The sequence below is a fragment of the Mytilus galloprovincialis genome, chromosome 11, assembly GCF_965363235.1.
Source record: "Mytilus galloprovincialis chromosome 11, xbMytGall1.hap1.1, whole genome shotgun sequence".
Lineage (NCBI taxonomy): Eukaryota > Metazoa > Mollusca > Bivalvia > Mytilida > Mytilidae > Mytilus > Mytilus galloprovincialis.
The window spans coordinates 1570597-1596504 of record NC_134848.1 but is presented as its reverse complement, the minus strand read 5'-3'; the positions used below and the strand labels follow the sequence as shown (position 1 = coordinate 1596504).

At 31.7% G+C, this 25908-nt stretch overlaps 1 protein-coding gene across 1 annotated transcript in view; it reads left to right on the top strand.

Annotated features, from left to right (window-relative positions):
• LOC143051531 (uncharacterized) overlaps positions 1–25908 on the top strand; it is a 335962-nt gene that overhangs the window by 296909 nt on the left and 13145 nt on the right. Inside the window, exons 16-19 of the mRNA XM_076224422.1 lie at positions 12774–13546; positions 14179–14209; positions 17296–17564; positions 20616–20643. Coding sequence (XP_076080537.1) covers positions 12774–13546; positions 14179–14209; positions 17296–17564; positions 20616–20643 — 1101 coding nt within the window. The remainder of the gene's footprint in view (positions 1–12773; positions 13547–14178; positions 14210–17295; positions 17565–20615; positions 20644–25908) is intronic.

The window sequence follows — 25908 nt, the reverse complement described above, 5'->3', positions numbered from 1 at the left end:
ATTAACATTTGGAACTTTCGGTTTTAAAAAACATTATTTTAAAAACCATTTGACTGAATTGTTTCTTAAAAATAATTATGAATTAATTAACTCAACAGATTCAGATATGGAGGGGGCTTAAAGGAAGAAGACTTAGTTTTGATTGGACATTTTTTTTTTTCTCTGTCAACTGACTTATTAACAGGTCAAATCGTGTTCTGACTTCAAAGAGTCCGTCCCAACTAAACTTATTTCAACTTTTAAGTCTAGTTTTTTCATATTGATTTAAAAATGTACGGAAAAGCCAGATAAAAGACAGAGGAAATAAGGTCCCCATACGGCGCAATAATGAGGACTATAAAAAAGTTTATTTTGCATATTCAATATATTTAAATGTATTTTGTTTTAAACCGGTCAAATTATGTTCTGACTTCAAAGAGTCAGTCAAAAACTTCACTTTAGCTAATCATTACAACTTTTTAGTCTGGCATTGTCATATGCTTTAAGACCGTATGGGAAATTCAGATAAAAGACACCCAATAATAAAGTCACAATAATGAGGACTATAAAAAAATGTGTTTGGTATATTTTATATTCAAATAAATTTTGTTTACAAATTTCATCAAATCATCTTTAAATTTTATTATATTTTTGTATTTTCATGACCTTTCTTTTCTGTTAAGTTAACACGTGGAACTTTTGGTTTTAAAATATATTATTTTAAACCATTTGACTGAATTGTTTCTAATAAACCTATCAATTAATTAACTCAACAGTAGCAAGTTCAGATAAGGGAAAAAGGGGAAGAGAGGGGGGGGGGGCTTAGAAGAAGAAGACCTAGTTTTGATTGGATTTAATTTTCTCTGTAAACTGACTTTAACAGGTCAAATCATGTTCTGACTTCAAAGAGTCAGTCAAAACTAAACTTATTTCAACTTTTAAGTCTAGGATTTTCATATTGATTTTAAAATGTATGGGAAACCAGATAAAAGACTGATGAAATAAGGTCCCCTTAAGTCACAATAATGAGGACTATACAAAAATGTATTTGGTATATTTTATATTCAAATGTATTTTGTTAACAAATTTCATCAAATTAATATCTTAAAAATTTATTCTATTTCCGTATTTTCATGACTTTTTTTCTGTTAAGTTAACAAATAGAACTTTTGGTTGTAAAAAACATTATTCTAAAAACCATTTGACTGAATTGTTTCTTAATTTTTTTTTAACTCAACAGTAGCAGATTCAAATAAGGGGAAAAGGGGGGGGGGGGCTAAGATGAAGAAACCTAGTTTGATTGGATTTTTTTTTCTGTAAACTGACTTTAACAGGTCAAATCATGTTCTGACTTTTAAGAGTCTGTCAAAACTAAACTTATTTCAACTTTTAAGTCCAGGATTTTCATATTGATTTAAATTATATGGAACATTTTTATTTGATATATTGAATATTCAAATGCATTTTGTTTTTTTGAGATTTTCATCAAATTATCTGAAAAAAAAATATTGTATTATTTCTGTATTTTCATGACTTTTCTTTTCTGTTAAGTTAACACATGGAACTTGTGGTTGCAAATTTTTTTTTTATTTTAATAACCATTTGACTGAATTGTTTCTAAAAAAAAATCAGTAATTAATTAACTCAACAGTAGCAGATTGATATTTAGTGGGGAGGGGGATTAGAGGAAGAACACCTAGCTTTGATAGGACATTTTTTTCTTGTCAACTGACTTTAACAGGTCAAATCGTGTTCTGACTTCAAAAAGTCAGTCCCATCTAAACTTATTTCAACTTTTAAGTCTAGTTTTTTCATATTAATTTAAAAATGTACGGAAAAGCCAGATAAAAGACAGAGGAAATAAGGTCCCCATACAGCGCAATAATTAATGAGGACTATAAAAAAGTTTATTTTGCATATTGATTATTCAATATTTAAATGTATTTTGTTTTAAACTGGTCAAATTATGTTCTGACTTCAAAGAGTCAGTCAAAAACTTCACTTTAACTTATTATTACAACTGTTAAGTCTGGCATTGTCATAAATATATGCATTTAAGAACGTATGGGAAAATCAGATAAAAGACACCCAATAATAAAGTCACAATGATGAGAACTAATATTTAATATTCAAATGTATTTTGTTTACAAATTTCATCAAATCATCTTTAAATTTTATTATATTTCTGTATTTTCATGACCTTTCTTTTCTGTTAAGTTAACACATGGAACTTTTGGTTGTAAAATATATTATTTTAAACCATTTGACTGAATTGTTTCTAATAAACTTATCAATTAATTAACTCAACAGTAGCAGATAGATAAAAGGGGAAAAAAGGGGGGGGGGCTTAGAAGAAGAAGACCTAGTTTTGATTGGATTTAATTTTCTCTGTAAACTGACTTTAACAGGTCAAATCATGTTCTGACTTCAAAGAGTCAGTCAAAACTAAACTTATGTCAACTTTTAAGTCTAGGATTTTCATATTGATTTTAAAATGTATGACAAACCAGATAAAAGACTGATGAAATATGGTCACCTCAAGTCAAAATATTGAGGACTATAAAAAAAATGTATTTGGTATGTTTTATATTCAAATGTATTTTTTTTAACAAATTTCATCAAATTTATATCTTAAAAATTTATTTTATTTCTGTATTTTCATGACTTTTTTTCTGTAAAGTTAACATATAGAACTTTTGGTTGTAAAAAACATTATTCTAAAAACCATTTGACTGAATTGTTTCTTAAAAAACAATTAATTATCCCAACAGTAGCAGATTCAGATAAGGAGAAAAAGGGGGAGGGGCTTAGAAGAAGAAGACCTAGTTTTGATTGGATTTAATTTTCTCTGTAAACTGACTTTAACAGGTCAAATCATGTTCTGACTTCAAAGAGTACTTATGTCAACTTTTGAGTCTAGGATTTTCATATTGATTTTAAAATGTATGACAAACCAGATAAAAGACTGATGAAATATGGTCCCCTCAAGTCATAATATTGAGGACTATAAAAAAAATGTATTTGGTATATTTTATATTCAAATGTATTTTCTTTAACAAATTTCATTTGTATCTTAAAAATTTATTTTATTTCTGTATTTTCATGACTTTTTTCTGTAAAGTTAACATATAGAACTTTTGGTTGTAAAAAACATTATTCTAAAAACCATTTGACTGAATTGTTTCTTAAAAAAAAATTAATTATCCCAACAGTAGTCGATTCAGATAAGGAGAAAAAGGGTGGGGCTAAGATGAAGAAACCTAGTTTGATCGGATTTTTTTTCTGTAAACTGACTTAAACAGGTCAAATCATGTTCTGTAAAAAAAAAATTGAGAAGAACATACTTAGAAAATCAGACTAAGTTTGGTGACTTTGTTGTCCTTCAAGAAGTGGTACATATAAATACATAATATTTTCACTACAACTATCTATTGGGTGTTTTTTAAATATATTTTTTTAGCAACATTTATAACTTTGTAATTTATGTTCAATTGTACACTTGTTATTCTTAATATATATATTTTTTGGGAACAAAATCTTGTCAGGGTTTCTTATGGTACTAGCATGACAAGAGCATTCATATTCTTAAATACTCTAAACATTAAAACAAATCATTATCTTCAGATCATTCTGAGTCTTTCTGGCCTTATTAAATTAAAGTCAGAACATTCAGACTTTCATAATAAGTCAGAACATTCAGACTTTCATAAGTCAGAACATTCAGACTTTTATAGGTCAGAACATACTGACTTCCAATGTTCTTCTCACTTCTGTAGAAACAAAGACTATCTGTATTTCAAATAAAAGGTTAATGCTTTATGTGGCTAAGCATCTGGGGTAAGAATTATAGATGTGTAACTTCATAGGAAAACATATATGCCATATAATTAGGGATTGACCCTGTATGTCATTCAAATCTTCTTGAAATGACGAACAGGAATATTATATGGTTTAGGGGTGGTGATCCAAACCATTTCAAAAAGGGGGATGGGGATGACCCCCATGGACTTTCCCTTTATTTCATTTGATTCGTTGTATTGTCCCATATAATAATATATAGGCTTAAGGGGTGGGGATCTCAACCGTTTACAAGTTTTCAAACATGAGGGGGTGGGGTGACCCCAAGGGACTTTATCTTTATTTCATTTGAATTGTCTTGTTGTCCCTTACACTGATATATATATGGTTCAGGGGTGCGGATCTTGACCATTTACATGTTTTCACCCCCCCCCCCCCCAAAGGACTTCCCCTATATTACATTGGGTTTGTTTTATTTTCCCATACAAGAATATATATAGTTTAGGGGTGGGGATCTCGACAGTTTACAAAATATAAGAACATTCGCAAATGGCAGGGGAGGGGGTAAACCCAGAGACTAGCCCGGTATATTTCATTCAAATCAATTTGACATTATAAAAAGGAATATATATGGTTTACAGGTGGGGATCTCGACCATTTTCAAAATATAAGATCATTCTCAAATAACAAGGGGTGGGGCGACCCATAGAGACTAGCCCAGGGGCGGATCCAGCCATTTTAAAAAAGGGGGGTTCCCAACCCAGGATAAAGGGGGGGTTCCAACTATATGTCCCCATTCAAATGCATTGATCGGCCAAAAAAAAGGGGGGGTTCCAACCCCCGGAACCCCCCTCTTGATCCGCCACTGTAGCCTGGTATATTTCATTATACTTTACAGCGAGAAAAAATTGAGTTAAGGGAGCAGTGATCTCGACTGTTCAACATTGTCAAATGACAGGGGTAGGGTGATCCCTGGAGCCTTACTCTACATTTCATTTGATTTGTTTTTAATATCATATTCCATGTTCATAATTGAAAAACCCGTTTTGTGAATCTCTTTATAATGTTCTCAAGTTAAAATCATTTTTAAGATAAAAATAAAAAAATATTTCGGTTCTTTAGTTAAACCCTCCCTTCCCTTTACCTTTATTAAAATTATTCCGATTTCATTTCATTTTCATTAATATCAATATTCAAAAGATCGTTTTTCTCATTGGGAGAAACGAAAAAACAAATATATTTATAAGCCGCAAACTCGGAAAGGTTAAAAAGTCAATTCATGATTGAGTTTAAAAATAGAAAAATCACGTGATGATGTTCAGCTCGAAGCAATAATTTTACTTTTAAAATTACAGTGACTGGTTATTAATGTTAATACTGTTTAAGACAACACGAGTTGTCTCCCGAAAATAACAGTTCATTATCATAACAACATTTTCTGACCTGAACAAGTCAGAATTGTCAGACACCCGGTCATCTCAAAGGCCACGCGTCCGTATTTACAGGTCACGCGCCTTCATGAAACAGCAACAAAATCACTTGCAAAGACCTTCTTCACACGCAAAAAATATTAAAATGGCCAAGAAAATACGGAGGTAATATGTATTACCTTCTCAAAATGACCACATTGACCTAGATTTGCACTAAAAAACGTAAATAATCACTATATTTTCAATAACTTCTCGTTCGAGAAACTCCCAAAACAACGACTCTCAAACACGTGATCTCTCGCAAAAAACCACGTGATCGTATGTGTCTTAGATCGGCGGCAAATTCAAAATATCTTCTGGTTTGACGGACTCGATGGAAAACTACGCAAAACAAAAATTGACCCGTACAGGTCAGAATTTCAAAACATTTTCTGACTTGAAGAAGTCATTTTATTCTGACTTGTTTATGTCAGAGCTCTGACTGCTAACTGTGTATGTAGATTCTTCATTTTTGGTCCTGTTTTCAAATTGGTCTACATTAAAGTCCAAAGGGTCCAAAATTAAACTAAGTTTGATTTTAACAAAAATTGAATTCTTGGGCCTCTTTGATATGCTGAATCTAAACATGTACTTAGATTTTTGATTATGGGCCCAGTTTTCAAGTTGGTCCAAATCAGGATCTAAAATTATTATATTAAGTATTGTGCAATAGCAAGTCTTTTCAATTGCACAGTATTGTGCAATGGCAAGAAATATCTAATTGCACAATATTGTGAAATAGCAAAATTTTTTTTAATTAGAGTTATCTTTCTTTGTCCAGAATAGTAAGCAAGAAATATCCTATTGCACAATATTGTGCAATAGCAAGAATTTTTTTTAATTGGAGTTATCTTTCTTTGTCCAGAATCAACTTAAATCTTTGTTATATACAATATACAATGTATATACACTTTATACTACCAACTGATAAATTTAAATAATCTTTACCATTCAGTGATAACAAGCAGTTTTTTTACATCTTAATATTTTATGATGTATTTAAATGAGTAGTTGTTGTTGCATACTCCATTAGAATATTTTAATTGAGATTAGTTTTGGAATAAGGGAAAGGGGGATGTGATTAAAAAATTGGGTTCAATTTTTCTCATTTGAAATTTCATAAATAAAAAGAAAATTTCTTCAAACATTTTTTTGAGAGGATTAATATTCAACAGCATAGTGAAATGCTCTAAGAGAAAACAAAAATTTTAAGTTCATTAGAACACATTCATTCTGTGTCAGAAACCTATGCTGTGTCAACTATTTAATCACAATCCAAATTTAGAGCTGAATCCAGCTTGAATATTGTGTCCATACTTGCCCCAACCGTTCAGGGTTCAACCTCTGCGGTCGTATAAAGCTACGCCCTGCGGAGCATCTGGTTATTAGTTGTATATATAAAATCTGATTAATAGCGGTTTAGGATGACAAAAAATATAAGATTTTGAAAGAATGATGAATTATAACTGAGACGTATCGTTTTGAAGAACACCCAGTTGTGTAAAATGGTTAACATATCGCACAAGATGGCGGCCCTGAAAATTCAACGAAAAAATTCCTCAAAGATTAAAGATCAATATTTAAAAGACGAGAAATCTTTTGAAAAACATGAAATCTTTTGAAAAACATGAAAAGCAGTTTGCAATGACAAAATGTATAAAATTTCATAAAAACCATTTTTTGTTAAACTTGAATATATAGTTTATTTGTAGTTATGTAAAATACTTCGTAAATGTGAAATGATTTGCTATAAAGTCACGTGACATCAGCAACGGCCGAGATCAGTCTGATAAAGTGATAATGTGTATAGATATCGTTATAAGTGACTAGTCCCGCTATTAGTATAAAAAGTCCCTGCCAGAACCAAACTTTATGAATTTTATACAAAATGCTTATTACCACTAAACAAAAATCAAGTATGAATTTTGGTGCCTTCCCTTTTACCGTTCTAGATTTATGCCTTTTACAAATGGAATAAATACGTAAGTTTTTGTTTTTGTTCTCCAACTTAAGTTTTCTTGAACGAAATTTTATGAAACTTAAATATAATGCTTATTACCAAAAGGCAGATCATTAACAAACTTGGGAAGCGTCACTTTTACCGTAATGTGCAAGCTAGGGCATCATCTGTGTCCCATAGACACATTCCCTATTTAGTTTTTTTTTTCCAATATAAACTGAAACTGATATTTATAAAGTATAAAGGTATCGGTATAACTATAGAACTACATGGTTTCAAAATTTAAAATATATTTGAACAATGCTCAAAAACTTTGAGAATGCAAGTAGTTCTATCTCGTTATGAGTTGATTACCAACACAATTATGTTTTGAGACAATGTGTAGTTGTTATATATTTCAACTGAAACTCTTATATCAGGTTTTTTATAGAAAGTAAATGTAGACGTGGTTAGTGTAACATTCATTTTCACTAAACTAGCATACATTATTGTTTAGGGACCAACTGATGCACACATCCGGCTGCGAGATTTTTTCGATGTGTTGGTGGCCTTTGGCTGTTTTCTGCATTTTGGTTGGGTAGTTGCCTCTTTAGCGCATTCCATGTTTCTATTTTCAATTTTGTTGCAGGATCAATGCATTTTGACCACAAATGAAACACAATTTGCAAAATGGTATAAGTGCCCATATTTATGTCTAGTGTTACAAATTAAATTATTCATTGGTTCCCATTTTTGAAATATTTGTCAAAAGATACAACAAGTTTTATACACAGATTTAAATGAAATATGTATTTTCATGGAAGATATCCTGGATTAATCAATTTATTCTCCATGATTATGAAATATCAACTATTCATACTTAGTTCTCGCATCTTGTTGTAACTGTGTCACTTTCTATTTATATTGGGGAACAAATTTCATCCTGAAATCTGAACCTCGCCAATGGAGCATGCATTCCTGCTAAATTAAACCAATAGTTCCTAACGGTAAAGTTGAAAGTTTGTTTTACGGACACCATCACAAGTTGGTTGACCTTTATGAAATATTCGTTTCACAGATGATAACAGATATGTTCCTTATGTCGTATCTATATTCCCGTACCCTTTTCACGCATTTTAACCTACCGAATTAAACTTGGTACCACTTTTGTACTAACATGAGCAACACGGTGGGTGCCACATGTGGAGCCGGATCTGCTTGCCCCTGATAAGCAACTGAGATCACCACAAGGTTATTGTTGCTTAGTCTTTAGTTTTCTATGTTGTGTTCTCTGTACTATTGTTTGTCTGTTTGTTTTTTTTTCTTTTTAAGCTATGGCTATGTCAGTTTATGAGTTTTAATGTCCCTCTGGTATGTTTCGCCCCTATTTTATAATATCATATTTGTCTGTTTGTCTTTTTCTTTTTTAGCTATGGCTATGTCAGTTTATGAGTATGAATGTCCCTCTGGTATATTTCGCCCCTATTTTATAATATCATATTTGTCTGTTTGTCTTTTTCTTTTTTAGCCATGGCGATGTCAGTTTATGAGTTTGAATGTCCCTCTGGTATATTTCGCCCCTATTTTATAATATCATATTTGTCTATTGGTCTTTTTCTTTTTTAGCCTTGGCGATATCAGTTTATGAGTTTGAATGTTCCTCTGGTATCTTTCGTCCCTATTTTATAATATCATATTTGTATTTTTCTTTTTCAGCCATGGCGATGTCAGTTTATGAGTATGAATGTCCCTCTGGTATATTTCGCCCCTATTTTATAATATCATATTTGTCTGTTTGTCTTTTTCTTTTTTATACGCCCGTCAAAATTTTGACGGGACGTATTATGGTATACAAATGTCCGGTGTCCGTCCGTCCGTCCGTCCGTCCGTCTGTCTGTCCGTCCGTCTGTCCGTCTGTCTGTCCGGCGTAAACATGTGGCACCGTAACTTGAGAACGACTTATCTAAATTTCATGAAACTTAATATAGTTGTTTTTTATGATGGTCAAATGATCTGTATACTTTTTGGTGAAAATAAGATTTAAACTGTTTGAGTTACGGCACTTTGTAACTAAAACAGGGGTGTGTTTTTTTTCACATGTCGCACCGTATCTCAAAAATGATTCTTGATTATTGCTTAAAACTGTACACACTTCTTAGTTATATTAATCTTAATATCTTTATACTTTTTGGTGATGATTCAAAATTTCATTTTTGAGTTATTGAGTATTTTGTAAAAAAGGGGGAGGGTTTTTTACATGTTGCGCCGTATCTCAAAAACGATTTATGATTATTGCTTAAAACTTTACACACTTCTTTGTTATATTAATCTAAAGATCTGTATACTTTTTGGTGATGATTCAAAATTTCATTTTTGAGTTATTGAGTATTTTGTAAAAAAGGGGGAGGGTTTTTTTACATGTCGTGCCGTATCTCAAAAACGATTTATGATTATTGCTTAAAACTTTACACACTTCTTTGTTATATTAATCTAAAGATCTGTATACTTTTTGGTGATGACTCAAAATTTAATTTTTGAGTTATTGAGTATTTTGTAAAAAAGGGGAGGTTTTTTTTACATGTCGCGCCGTATCTCAAAAACAATTTATGATTATTGCTTGAAACTGTACACACTTCTTTGTTATATTAATCTAAAGATCTGTATACTTTTTGGTTTGATTCAAAATTTTATTTTAGTGATATTTGTAAAAAGAAAACAGGGTGGGGGGTGGGGGGGGGGGGGGGTTTCACATGTCCCGCCGTGTCTCAATAGCAATAAATGGTAATTGCTTAAAACTTTCTCAGAAACTATTTATGATCATTGCATAAAACTTCCACACAAGACGTCGGGCTTATCATGCGCTCATGGCGCAGCTGTTTATTAGCTATGGCTATGTCAGTTTATGAGTATGAATGTCCCTCTGGTATATTTCGCCCCTATTTTATAATATCATATTTGTCTGTTTGTCTTTTTCTTTTTTAGCCATGGCGATGTCAGTTTATGAGTATGAATGTCCCTCTGGTATATTTCGCCCCTATTTTATAATATCATATTTGTCTGTTTGTCTTTTTCTTTTTTAGCCATGGCGATGTCAGTTTATGAGTTTGAATGTCCCTCTGTTATATTTTGCCCCTTTTTTTATAATATCATATTGTCTGTTAGAGATAAATTATCAATGATCAATCCAGTGATCAGTTATTGAACTTTTGGATGTAAAATTATCTATGATCAATCCAGTGATCAGTTATTGAACGTTTGGATGTAAAACCATCAAATCATAGAACGACACATTTGGTTACCTACGAAACAGGTTCAACAAAAATATTCCCTTGAATATGACAGCTGTAGAAAAATAACCTTGCATTTCACTGCAAAAAAAAAAATCTGGGTCCTTCAAATATATTTTGGGAATTAAGAAACACCATTCTTTTTTTGTGTTTTTATAGAATATTTTGGAAACTCTAGATGACATGGTTACTAAAGCTTGTAAACAGGAAAAAAGAGGGGGATTTGATTGGTGATCTTATATGCAATGAAATCTTATACGAAATGTTTGACTGGACAGAATAAAATTTTACTCATGCCAATTAACCAAGATAAATTTTTAAACTGTTTTTTTTTAAATGTCAATTCAACAAAGACTAAAAGGAGAAAAAACAATGGTGATATTAACCTTATTGAGAGAAGCTGCACATGCACCTTTGACCTGTAATGAACTCTCATTTTTCTATATTTCATTATTTTTCACTGAAATATTGCAATCCTGAAATATAGTAAGTGGATTAAGTCTTAAAACATATTTGAGGAAAATTTGCATTAAAATGAGGCTCTACCATTAATATTAATAGGCTGAGCAAGCCTGACACAGAGTTTGAGGCTCTATCATTAATATTAATAGGCTGAGCAAGCCTGACACAGAGTTTGAGGCTCTATCATTAATATTAATAGGCTGAGCAAGCCTGACACAGAGTTTGAGGCTCTATCATTAATATTAATAGGCTGAGCAAGCCTGACACAGAGTTTGAGGCTCTATCATTAATATTAATAGGCTGAGCAAGCCTGACACAGAGTTTGAGGCTCTATCATTAATATTAATAGGCTGAGCAAGCCTGACACAGAGTTTGAGGCTCTATCATTAATATTAATAGGCTGAGCAAGCCTGACACAGAGTTTGAGGCTCTATCATTAATATTAATAGGCTGAGCAAGTTTGGGGAGCTTATTTTGACTTTTTCTTTAAATGTCCTATTTTGGGTTTTACAAGAAAACATCTTTTTAAGTTGCTCTTTAAGGAATATACTGTAATATGTAAATGAAAGTCTTTTGAAGCAGTAACACTACATTATTTACTACTGGTAGAAAAACAATGTAGTCAATTATTAATTTTTGTTTGTTTCAAACCCCTTACACCATAGTCAGGTGGTGATGTATAGGGATTATAAAAGCCTGATGACTGAAAATAAATAACTAATTACTAAAAGGGAAGCATAACATGTCTCTCTTTGGAATTGAAAGTAAACTTCAGTTTTACGTAAAAACTTATTGAGCCCTCCATGGAGTCAGTTAACTTTTATATGTATAGCTCATTCAGGTTTAACAATACAATTACGCATTTATTATCACATTTCTAACATAAATAAGTAATAGTTCTTAGTCTTAAAAGTTTGAGGGAATGAGAGATATAAATGAACTAAAAGTACCTTATAAATGAGAACACAGAGGTAATTTTGTGCTGTTTACCATTTTATAGATATCTTTAATATCATATTGAACCATTTTTACTGAGATGGATATTTTGATCATTTATTGGTCCACACTATATTCTATCATGATGCGGCATGGTTTAATTTTTTGAAGACATTTTGCTCCAATCGCTGTAGATGTAGTTTTACATTAGGATGAAATTCTCTAAATTTATAGAACTGATAAAGACAAAACTTAATGGGGAATCTTCAAATAACCAGTATTGCAAAGAAAAAAATCACATTCAGTTAATTTAACATAAATGTCTTCTTTATATACAAGATCACAGCTTGGGAACTTACATCAAAACTAAAAAATTACCCACCCAAAAGGACTGTATTAAATCAAGGTAATAAACATTCAAAATATTTTTTGACTTAGAATAATTAGTAACTGAGGAGTAGACTTTATACCGAAAAATTGTGCTAATAGCTGGAAAATAAAAATATGAAAGACAGTAATTGACTGACAAGATGTCATCATGGATGACTGCCATACATTATTCTTAGTGTTTCTTCTACAGAAAACATGTAAAAACCATGCAAACATTTGAAAACTACAATTTTTCCCACAGCACATGCAAGCCTTGTTTCAGATTATTTTCTTCCAAATGGGAAATGATTCAACTTTGATCATCAAATCCCGTTATAACAGACTAGACAAAAGAAATGTGTTCTGTTATAAAAGACATTTAATCGAATTATTAGGATAAATTGTTTTTTTCCAGTGATGATCTAAATGAGTGATACCAATTGTTTTATCATGTATTTTTTATAGACCGGTATTACCTCCTAATATAAACTATATTTTAAGTCTGATAACATATTCTTCGTTTCATATTTATAGATGTTGCATTTTGGCCTAAAGAAAAGAAAACAAGGAAAACCTTCACAAAAATGTCTGAAAATGGAATGATACAAAAAGAAGACCTCTACCAGATTTGGGAACAAGAAGAATTCCGTCAGATTTTACCATTTAAAGAGTACATATTTGATATGCTGATACATCTAGATATCGTATCTGAACAACGGAGATATGATACAAAAACAGGAAGTCGTCTACCAATAGAAAACTTCTTTGTACCCTGTATGCTTACAGACAGAAATAATACAGATTACTTGACACAAGAATGTACACCAGAGAGGACTGTAAGTTTGGCCTTTGTTTTCAGAGGAACCATCATACCTCCAGCCTTACCAAACCGTCTAATATGTGCATGTCTGAGTATGTGGACATTAAAAGAATACCAAGGACGGAAACTTATGTTTTCTGGGTTTGTTGGGTTATCATTTGATAAAGAGCATGATATTGTTGTCTGTGTAGAAGGAAATCAGATCTTACTGTATCTAGTTCACAAGCGCTCCAAGGGGCTGATAATACCTGATATAGCCACCAGTGTCCGGGATTGTTTGTTTGTTACTTTAGAAAGAATTTCCGAATTTTATCAGTCCTCTATTCATTGTAAAGCCAGCAGCAAGGTACCCTTTCTAACCGAGTATTCCTGCTCGAAATTAAACTGTTTCACTGCAGAAAATAAGTTGGTCTCTGAGACTGAGGAATGTTTTTGTAAACACGGAGAAAACATTAAAAATAACTGGCGTACTTGGAACAAGAAAAAGGTATGTAAATAATTGTATAGGTACATCATTGCGATAAATTAAAAAAGGATTTCTAAGCCTGCACATATGTGGCCAAGTTCTCTTATTGGATAAGATAGTTACTTTATTTGCATTATATGTTAGACATTCAATCTTTCAACATTATGTTAGAAATATGATATGGTATATGATTGTCAACGCGACAACTCCCCACCATAAACCAAATGACGTAAAATCAGAAACCTATGTTACATATCAAGCTCTTAAAGTCGTTACGTAAAAAATGTTTATACATTCACAGACAAATTTATATCTGTACAAACTTTTTATGTTGGCATGATAGTAAAGAGCAATAGACGAATGTATCCAACAGAGGGACAAAGGATACTAATTTTTCTACGGCACCTCTATGTTTACACGTTTTTTTTTTGTAAGGTAGAGGAGTGGATTAATATTTATAATATTTACCTGACTTTGCTTGTAGTAACTGTCAGCATTTGTCAATATTGTATTTGTTTTATCATGTGTGCTTTTGTCATTAGTTTCACACATTTTACAAAGTGAAATGTTCTTTTGTGGACCGATGAGCAAGTAGTTTGTTTACATGGAATTATACAAATACTTGAATTGTAGGGTTATTTTCTATTTTACAGGAGCAAAAGCAGTGTGATGCTAATTGTCCAGGTAAATGTATCATTAATCTCTCTGCACTTCCATATTATTGAGTTATCATTTAACTATTTCAATATCCAATTTAATTCCAATCTCATGACATAAACCATGCTACTGATATGCTTTACCTTTGTGCTGTTGACAATATTTCACATAATTCAGATTGAAACTTCTTTGGAAAAGTAATGGATTTTAACCATCTGTGTTTATACAATAACAAAAGATATATGTATCAGACACTTTCAATTTAGAATAAATGATTTGCATGTTAAGTTAAGATTAATTGCTGTAAATTACTACAATATATCCTATATGTCATATGAGTAAATTGTCTATGATTGCTGTCAACAAATACAACTATGTGCTGTACATAAGGTAATACATTTAGGTGTATTTTGTGAAGATAACTTCGAAGAGTTTAGAATTAGATTACTGCATATGTTACTCAAATTGCGAACTTCCAATGTTGAATAATTATATCATCTTAACTCGGTATATAACGAACTCTTTTTACAAATGCTACAACTTATCTTTCAGTGCTTTTAACAAGTTCCTTCACTGCTATCAAATAGCTTATTATAAACTATTATAATACAATATATGCACATAGTTAAATGAACTATTTTTGGAGTGTAAAAAGTTCTTTGGATGTTTTAAATAAATTACGTGTTTTTAATGGTCCCTTTGATTCTGGTTTTTTTTCTACTCTTTACACTACACTTCTACACTATCTTATCAAACAAAAGTGTTCCTATTTAATTAAATAATATTTTGGTAAATATGAATGCAAATATATGTGCTGCAACTCATTTAAAGCCTTCTTCTCTAAAGAGAAAGGTACATTATATATGCTAGGTATACTTGATGAGGGTGTGATGAGATGATTAAAGCTGTTATTTTCCCCTTGATAACAGTTATGTACGTTTCGGACAAAGTTTGTCAACAGGTTATAGGTATCCCTATCGACATTAATTGTGACCCTTTAATAGTTGTATTGTGTTTGTACCGTTATGAATTACAGTTTATGACCAATCTCAATAAAGACCCGTCTAAATTGCATTTAATTGATAAATTCAACAACACTTACCGTTATCTTAATGATATTTTGTCATTAAATAATCGTGTATTTTATCAATACACTGCTTAAATTTACCCAAAGGAACATACTTTTAATAAATCAAATTTAACGGTAATAACTGTCCTTTCATAGATTTAGATATTTCGGTTTTAAACGGGAAACTCCACACTAAAATTGTCAATTTTCCATTTCTAGATGGTGATGTTCCTTTGGGACTATCTTCAGTGTTTATATTTCACAGCTCGTTCGCTATGCCTGTGTCTGTTGTTACGTATTTGATTTTAACGAACATAATCTATGTATTACTGGTAAATTATTAAGCCAGGGATTTCGTTACCATAAATTACTTAAAACCTTTACTACATTTGTCCATAAATATAAAGACTTGGTTTTGAAGTTTGGTAGTACCTGTAGAAAACTTATTTGAAACGGGATTAAGGTTCATTATAACAAACGGACAAATAGGGCTGTATTTTCATGCCAAAAATTACTCTGAGCACAGACTTACCTGTGAAGTTGGACAAGTTTTAATGTGAAAATTAACTAAGTTGTGGTACAACTATGAGATGCTCCCTCAGGTAAAAAAACTGGTTTGTATTGTTTTGATTGTCCTTAATTGACATGGACAAGAGTTATCTTCACAACTACAGGTGAGTTAAAGAGTTTATCTGAGTCAGTGAGTGGACAGTATCAAAGTAATTCAGGTGTTTGTTTATTTTTACAGCTTCTGCAGAAAGGAAAAAAAATGCCCATCAAAAACCAAGAAAGATTTTATCTTTCTTAATCACAAAATGCATTTAACTTTTATATATCTAGTGGATGCTAGGCATTAAAACTTTTCAAACAGCACAGGTAAGTCTGTACACAGAGTAGTTTTTGAGGTGAAAATACGGCCCTATTTGTCCATTTGTTATGATGAACCTTAAGCACATCCTTATTTTTACGGAAATTTTGTCAACCGAAATTTAAAAACGATCCTAGTAAACTTATCGATCCTTCAAATAAACTTATTCTAAAAGGTTAACAATTCAACACTGTAATAAGATAATTGAATATTGTTTTTATTGGTATAAATATTGATTTTGTTATCAGTAAATTAGAAGCAAACTAAATAGTACTGGTATGCTATATACATAAACACATTCATGGATCTACGATATGTCGATACATGTACTTGTCATTTCACAAGGTTTTGTTTTTCCCTGACTGTTTAGGACGTCTTTATACTAAATCCATTGGATGTTGGATGTGTACGGATTGATAATATAGTCTTAGAAGCATGATTTTTTTATTAGTTGTTAGTTGCTTTGTATTAGCTGTCAGTTAACTGCAAGTACTCTCATATATGTATTAAGTGTCGTTTGGTTGTTGGGATGTACTAGTTCCCGGCCACGTCCACTTGTATTTATAGTATTTGTATTTTTATCCATCTGATGAGTGAAGCCTTTTTCAACTGATTTTATTAGTTCGTTCTTATGTTGTACTGTAATTCCGTGGTTATTGTTTGTTTATGCGTTGCATATTTTTTTATCGTTCATGTTTGGTAAATAAATTATGCCGATAGTTTTCTTTTTTGGATTGTAGCTGACTATGCGGTATGGGCTTTGCTCATTGTTGAACGCCGTACAGTGACCAGCAGTTGTTAATTTTTGTGTCATTTGGTCTTTTGTGGAGAGTTGTCTCATTAGCAATCTTACATTGTACCAGTTTTGTGTTTCTCTTGTGTCGTAGTTCTCCTCTTATTTTGAAGTGTTTTCCTTCGTTTTGGTTTGTAACCCGGATTTGTTTTTTCTCTCAATCGATTTATGAATTTTATGAATTACAATATACTATTGTTGCCTTTAATTATATACTACATATCCTTATATATATATATATATATATATATATATATATATATATATATATATATATATATAAAATTTGCGAAGGCAAATTTACAGATCTAACATTGTTGGGTTAATGTTTAGACGAATTGTATATATATACATATATACATGTGTTTTTATTTTCATTTTAGGTTTGAGTGAAGATGCGTTATCTCAGATCCCAAGTAACACAGAGTTGCTTCGTCTGTCTGTTAATTGTGAGACACGCATGCTACACGATTTGGCTCTCCATCTTGGAATGGAAGAAATGGTATGGAGTGATATGGTAGAAAATTACCCAACAAATACACAGATGGTTAAATTTTTGACACTGATGCATTTGAAAGAGAATGAAATAACATTCACAGAATTGGACAATGGATTGAGAGAAATGGAAATAACAGCACATACATTATGTGTGGTAAGTTATTACTGCAATGGACTTGTACTATTTTTTTTTATTTTTTTTTTTTATATATTTGGTATATGGTATGGTTTTAAGGTGTGCATGTCTGTCTTGTTATGTTCATCTGCAATTGACCAAAAATTGCATTTGAAAGTACCAAGACCTAATAGTGACATATGCAATGTCATATTAAATAATAGATTCTAGTTTTTATGTTGTGTTTATTTATTTCAAATTTCTTCAGTTTCCCTTTACTTGTCTTCAAGATATCATGTTTTTTTTTTTATTTGATTAACTTTGAATGACTCTCTATCTGAACATACTACCATCAGGTTGTCATTGAGCCTTCAAAATTAATTTTGTGAAAGTGAAACATAGCAATCCTTTATTCTGGTTTAGGCATTGGCTGAAACATCAACATTTAGGTCCAGTCTAAGGTTAGAGTTTAACTAAATTAACTTTTTCAATCCTTTCTGGAATTATTATGAAATGTGGATAGATCCTTGTTAATGACTAAAACACAGTATCCAGTTCTTGTTAATATCGGGTTATATGACCGTAGGCAGTTTTAGGAGGTCACCTCGATGGTTAATTAAATGGCATCTAGACTAGAATACACACAAAGTAGTGATAAATATTAACGACCACATGCATCGTGAATTGTTTAAATTTTATTTAGGACTTTTTTATAATTTAAATATACATGTTAATAGTTCTAAATTATATGTTATAATTTGAGTCAAATCGATAAGCATGCATTTGACAGCTAATGTCCCTTTAATGAAACATAGACTTTTAACAGTTAACAAGTAGATAGAGTCTAAGGTTAAAGTTTGTTTCACATCAAATACCCTGTCAAACCTTACTAGTATTTTATGAAACATTGGCAGAAGCTTTTTAATGATTACGGGTAAAAGATAATGTCTGATGCAACGTTTTGAAAATATATTTTCATTTTCAGTATCCTTTTAAAAGATGGACTTACTTTTTAGTTAACATTTACCGACATTTTGGGATGATTTTTTTTACATGCTTAGTTTGTAAGCCTTCATATAACTTGGACCGAAGTTTATCTTCTTGACCGAGAAGTAGCATTTAAAGAGAGACAATAGAAAAATTCTGTATTTTACTGATAAATGGACTGAGTTTTTATTAAGTCAACATTACACTTTGACACGCAGCAGCAATCGGAACCGAGACAAAGGGTTCCGTGTAATCCCTTAAGAATATTTGAAATAATTTTTACGTTAGGCATTTCTGGTCCAGGAGGACCGTGGGGTTTGATTCGGATACAAAAGTTGTTTGTAATTATATTTCCTTTGTTTTCACTTACGAGAAATTGTTGATATTGTTTACTATATACGGTATGTGATATATATATAACTTAACACTTTTTTGTTGATGTTATAGTGAAACTCAAAATTCAGTATCGACTATTTTTTTGGTTTTGTCGCTTTGCTACATAAGTTGGTCTTTTTGTAGGAATTGTTTAGTAATTTGACCTGTTAAATCTGTCTTGGTTACTCACCCTATGGTGTCCCTTTAAACAAACAACTGTCATACAAGTGTGAGGTTTAACTGGCTATAAACCAGATTGAACACGCTTTCTTTTCTGAAAATACCTGTACCACTTAATGAATATGGCCGCTGTTTTTCACCTTTTCAGTTGATTGATATCGTATAAATTGGTGTAGTTTTGATAAGCGTCCTGTTTTTGAATATGTCTTTGAGTTTGGTACTATACCTTTTTACATTAAATTTTGCTAAGGTTAAGTTTATATGATATTAATCTTAGACCAAAACCGTCCAGGGGCTAAAAAATCCACTAGCCCGACGCCCGGGACTAGATCATTTACGCCTCGGGCAATTAAAATGTGTAATCCGATATGCCCGACTGACTAGTAAAAAAAATTCTTGACGTTTCCAAAATAGAAAGTGAAAAATCCCTTCATCACTATTCTATGTTAGCCAATTCGATTCAATTAAATCATCTGGGATTCCAAGAATTTGAACTGGTTTGTATAGGTCCTGTTGTACATATTTTAAAAATAGAACAAATAACTCTGGCATGTCTGGGTTGTCTGGTATCATGTGTTGATCGCAATTCTCGTACTTTAAATATCGATTTCTCATACCATGGCTTGGGGTATTGTACATTGGTTATCGTGCCGAAATTTTCAATTAATGGTATTTGGGGGTATGATGTATTGATTGGTATTGACCTGTCTTGTTGCACAGCTCTTGAGCACGAAACCATGCAACAAAATATTACTTAATATTTTAGTACGGGAACCCCAGGAACTTCGTCAGTTTCAAAACGAAAAACGGTAGATGAAAGGAGTAACGAGGCTGAAAATTCACCCCCCCAAAAATGCTAGATATGACATGGAAAAGCCGTGGAAAAAAAATAATAGTGTCATGGACAGAAGGGCTGCCAAGTCTTTAGTCTTTAAACTATTGTTTTTTCTCTTTGATCTTTATAATTTGGCCAAAAAATCACGAATTCACTTCCTGAAAAGTTGGCAGAACTGGGACACAATGATTCCCCTGGCAAGGTTGGCTGTTGCTGATGAAAAAAACAGACAATGCTCTGTGAATATTGCCGTTAGTTGCCCCAAACACGCAAAAAAAAAAGTCTGCTTTGAATATGGGAACAAATGAGTTAGGTTAAGCACCAAAAGAATAAATAACAGATCAACAAAAATTATTAAATACAGTGTATAATGTCTCCTTCAAAACAAAGGACACCCACTTTGTATTTTGCAGCAAACTCTTGATTTGTAAGGCATGCTAGGGCTAGCAGGTCAGTTTTGATGGACTAGCAGTTCTTCCAACAGGGCTAGTAAAATCCTGCTGCCAATAAGTCCTGGGCTAGTTAGCTGTAACAAAATTTTTTAACCCCTGCCGTCACAAGCAATGATTAATTTGAACATGTCTTTATGATTTTGTCTGAAACCTTTACTTCTGTAATAACTGTACGAACTTGTTTCCACATAACATGGATCAATGGTAGATGTAACTTATCACCCTGAAATAAATTAATGTTTAATATTATCATATTTGCAGGTACGTCAGAGAAAACAAGTGAAATCTAGTAAGTACTTTGATATCTTAAGATTTTTACATGGTATATTCAAAAGTGTTATGTTTTTCATACTGTTCTGATTCGAAAAAAAATCATAAATGTAATGCTTACCTTGGTACACTATCTGATTAAGGGTAGTTAAGGTAAACAAACGGTCATCTTGATTCCTTTTCATCTAACTGTGCAACTTTTTAGCTTACCTGGCCCAAAGGGCCAAGTTAGCTTTTCTCATCACTTGGCGTCCGTTGTCGTCCTTTGTCTGTCGTCTGTCGTCCGTCGTTAACTTTTACAAAAATCTTCTCCTCTGAAACTGCTGTGCCAAATTTAACCAAACTTGATCACAATCATTATTGGGGTATCTAATTTAAAAAAATGTGTTCGTTGACCCAGCCAACCAACCAAGATGACTGCAATGGCTAAAAATAGAACATAGGGGTAAAATGTAGATGTTTGCTTATATCTGTGAAACCAAACCATTTAGAGCAAATTTGATAAAAAAAGTAAAATTGTGTACAGTTCAAGATCTATCTGCACTGAAATTTTTAGATGAAGCGGACAACCCGTTGTTGGGTTCCTGCCCCTGAATTGGCCACTTCAAGGAAGTTTTGCTGTTTTGGGTTATTATCTTTATTATCTTGAATACTATTATAGATAGAGATAAACTATAAACAGTAATAATGTTCAGCAAAGTAAGATCTACAAATAAGTCAACCCTTAAGAAGTTATTGTCCTTTATAGTAAATTTTTGTAAATATTTGTAATCTTTTACAAAAATAATCTCCTGAAACTACTGAGACAAATTTAAACCAACTTGTTCATAATCATCATAAAGGTATCTAGTATAAAAATGTGTTCGATGACCCTGCCCTTGAACCAAGATGGACGACATGGCTAAAAATAGAACATAGGGTAAAATGCAGTTTTTGGCTCATATCTCTGAAACAAAAGCATTTTGAGCAAATCTGACAGGATTATATTGTTCATTAGGTCAAAATCTGTCTGCCTTGACATTTTCAGACCAATCAGGCAACCTGTTGTTGGGTTGCTGCCCCTAAATTGGTCATTTTAATAAAATTTTGCAGCTTTTGGTTAATATCTTGAATGCTATTATAGATAAGGATACACTGTACACAGCAATAATGTACAGCAAAGTAAGACCTACAAAAAAGGTCAACATGATCAAAATGGTAAATTGACCCCTTTAGGAGTTATTGCCCTTTATAGTCAATTTTTAACAAATTTCATAAATTTCATAAATTTTTAAAAAATTTTAAAAATATTTTCCACTGGTTACTACTGGACAAACTTCATTACAGATAGAGATATGTGTAAGCAGAAAGAATGATTAGTAAAGAAAGATTTACAAACACATCACCATCACCAAAACCCAATTTTGTCATGAATCCATCTGTGTCCTTTGTTTAATATGGACATAGCCCAAGGTGAGCTACACAGGCTCTTACGAGGTTCTAGTTTTCACATTTCATAGGATTGAGTAATCATAATGGTTTTATCTTTATCATATAGTTATGTATCTTTTTTTATTACAAAGCAGTCAGCACATACTTTCGAAAATATAATCACCATCTTGAGAGATAAAATTGAGAATGGAAATGGGGAATGTGTCAAAGATGTTTATCTTCCATGCGTGATTTGGTTTTAAAAATGACTGCCTCCCTGAATTTATTCCAATTATAGTCCAGTCTAACTAAGATTTAACCTCAAACTAATTGCAACAGAAAATGTTTAGTTCTAATCTATAGCATTATGCCCTTTATAAACACAGAAAAAAGTCCCATAAAATATAATTTTAGGAAAACTCAAAATCAGCATTTTTAATTTCCTTTGGAAATTAACATTGGAAGGGGAGATAACTCTTGCAAAAATCAGTCTTTTTTGGTCAGTTTTTGATTGTTTTTCTTGAAATTTATGTAAAGTATGATACTTTGATGGGGTTATAAGTTTGTATTTGACTAAATGATATAATCTTCCGCTCATGAAATGTACAAAACCGAAGTGTTATGGGTAGTTTTATTTTTTTTGTGCATTTCTCATAAAACAAATTGCAAATTTGAAGCTTTGTGACCATTTTGAAAAAATGATGTGAAAATTTGGTATTGTTAATATCTGTATATTATATTTTTTCAGCAACTTACTTATGTAAAGAAACTTTAAACCACAAAAAGAAGAAGACATGCTTAATTATTTTGATTACATTTGAGATTCTTTACCTTGACATGTTGAAAAATTCAATAAAGGTCAACTAATGAATTACGAAATCTAGATCATAGCTTGATAAAAGATATGAAAACACCTTTAGAATTGTTTGTTATACTCTAAAGACCGCTAAAAAATCAAGAATCAACTCATTCTCATGAATAGAAACGGTAAAGTTGTAATTTTGTATCAATTTTTAAAGATATTTCTGCCTTTTTTGCAAGAGTTATCTCCCTTTTCAATGCAAATCTCCATAGGAATTTTAAATGGTGATTTTTTTTAGTCTTCCTCAAGTTAGATTTTATGGGACTTTTCTCTGTGTATATTTGAGTTATAATGCTAAAGATAAAACTTAAAAATCTTCTGTTGCAATTACTTTCGGGTTAGGGTCAAATTTATGCTAGATTGACTGGACTATTAATAAAAAAACATTACAGCAGATTCCAACGAGTATGAAGCTACAGGTAGATTATTTGGTTAGCTTCCTTGTTAGCTCAACCATTAAATGATTATTACCTCAAAATTGGGAGGAGCATAGCACCAATTCATCATCCAATGGAAACACTCATATCAATGGCCTGTTTATGATATGTATGTTTCATACAAACAGGTTTACCTAAACAACTTTGCAAATTAAATTTCATTTCTTATAGTTTTTGATTGAATTAAAAAATTCTATGTATTACTATAAATTAGAAGCGGAGTTACGGTTTATGTTTTGTTCAAGGATGATGTACCCTTGTGTTGATTCAATGCTAAACAAATGGAAATTTTATAGAAAATTCACAGCATTTCCTTTGCACTTTCATAGTTGACAATTTAGTACTTGATATGTGGAGGATTTTTTGCAAGCAGTACTAGCAATGATTTCATCAAAACAAGTTTATAAATTTAGATATTGGTTTAAACAAATATATATGGACTAATTCAAGTACACCTTCTAGGGTGCGCTCGAATGTCGTGACTTCGGACGATTTTTTTTCATTTACATTAACGGTTGTCTAGGACTTTTTGTAAACAATAAACGCTAGCACATCATAGAAAATCAAGTGTCTGAGTAATCTATGCTTAAAATTTTATAACAAAAATATCTGTGGATTTTCTACAAAAATCTTGGTTTATTTAACACAAAATCCCGTTTAACTTTTAAATGCAATAAAACTACAAATAATAATGCTTGATCGAAGTTTCCTCATTGTAAATGTACAAAATGGCCCATCTCTATTATTCATTATCTTTGCTGTTTTTATATTATTGCAGTTTGAAACATTCGTAATTCAAAGGCTACAGAAGGGATCATTAACCTTATACATACACATAACTGGATTTATAAATGAACTTAGTAATTGATTGAAATAAAATTGACAAATCAAACACACCTACAACATGCGTGTGAATTAGCTTGTATAATTATCACTAAATTTTAAATTTAGATTGAACACTTATTTTTAAACTGACTTGTAAAACTAGTTTTACACTATTTGATTCTGTCACTAGTTTTGATTGGTTCTATGCTTAACTATTAACTCCACCCAAATGATTGTTGTACCTTACCTTATAAGGTCTAATAATGATTTCATGGTTGAGCTAACAAGGAAGCTAACCAAAGATCTACCTATAGCTTCATACTCGTTGGAATCTGCTGTAAAAGTTTCTCTGTGTCCGTCATCTACTTTTATAAAAATAGTCACCTCTTCAGAAACTATTGAACCAATTACAACAAAACCTAGAATGAATATTTCTTTGAGTATGCAGCATACATGTTGTTCTGACATGGCTGCTATGGCTAATCATTTAACATACGATTACAATGCATTGTTCTGTATTAAAAGCCTGAATAAGACAAAACTATAACATAGGCCAAACGTTTTTACCAATTTTCCAAAACATTGGAGATTAGTCTTTTGTAACACAAAACTTAGCAATTGTGAATTTAATGATCATACTACATTGCGTTTTGTTTACTGTTATGTGTATTTTGTCATTTTTGTCACACGTGTGACAAAAGTTGCAGAATGTGAGCATTCTGGTGGCGTTTCAACTATTTTGTAAAGCTTGATATTTCAGAAAGTAGAAGACGTGGATGGTTTATTTATACATTGTGTGTATAGATTCTTTACGTTACGAAGTTTATGTTTTGTATACATCCGTCGTCATTGACCTCATTTTCATGGTTCAACTGATGTTTAAAAAACAAAACTTGCAATTTTGAGTAATGGGAATTTCTCTCTTATGCTTATTTATACAACATATAGCTGGTTCATTTGAATGTCTTTTTGTCAATCAGACAGAAATCACCTGACCTTAACCTGTACTCATGGATCAATGATCAGGGTTATGTTTACTTGGTCAAGTTCGTATCTCAATACTATACATGCAACAAGACAACTTTATTTGGTGCATGTAATGAATGTATCGTATACATGTCTGACTAAACTTATCGTCATTTTCATGGTTCATTTAATTTGTAGATGTTATTCTTCATGATTAGACATATTTTCGATACTTTTATCAATACGTCAATCATATTCATTGTATGAATAACCTCGATTTGACGCTTCTGTAATCAAGGAGGAGTTTTCCTGGTGAAGTCAATTGCACAGATCCTATAAGTCATATGCCAACTATATTTGATATATCAAATGATTGTAAGGTATACATTTTTTTCATAGTACATTGGTCAATGTGTTGTTTGGTAGTTTGCCGGGAAATAATGGAGCAGTTGCATTTGGTTTATGGCATGATTGTAAGGTGAGGTTGTCCGACTGGTAGGTTTCCACTGACCCTAATCCCATTTTTAGGATTTATTGTTCAATGTTCAGTTTGAGTGGTTTGCTTTGTACTCTGAAATGTAAACATTAATTGTATGTGTAAATTTAATTTTTGATTTTAACCAGCCAGTGAATGAAATGACACTAATAATAATCGATCTGTAATGCTCTCTTAAATGCTGGTGATGATCCTTTAAGAATTATCCAGTAGACGATTAAAATAATTGGGATGAGAAAATAATTAGAAGTTGGCAGTCCATTATGTGGGAAAATATGCCCTTGAATA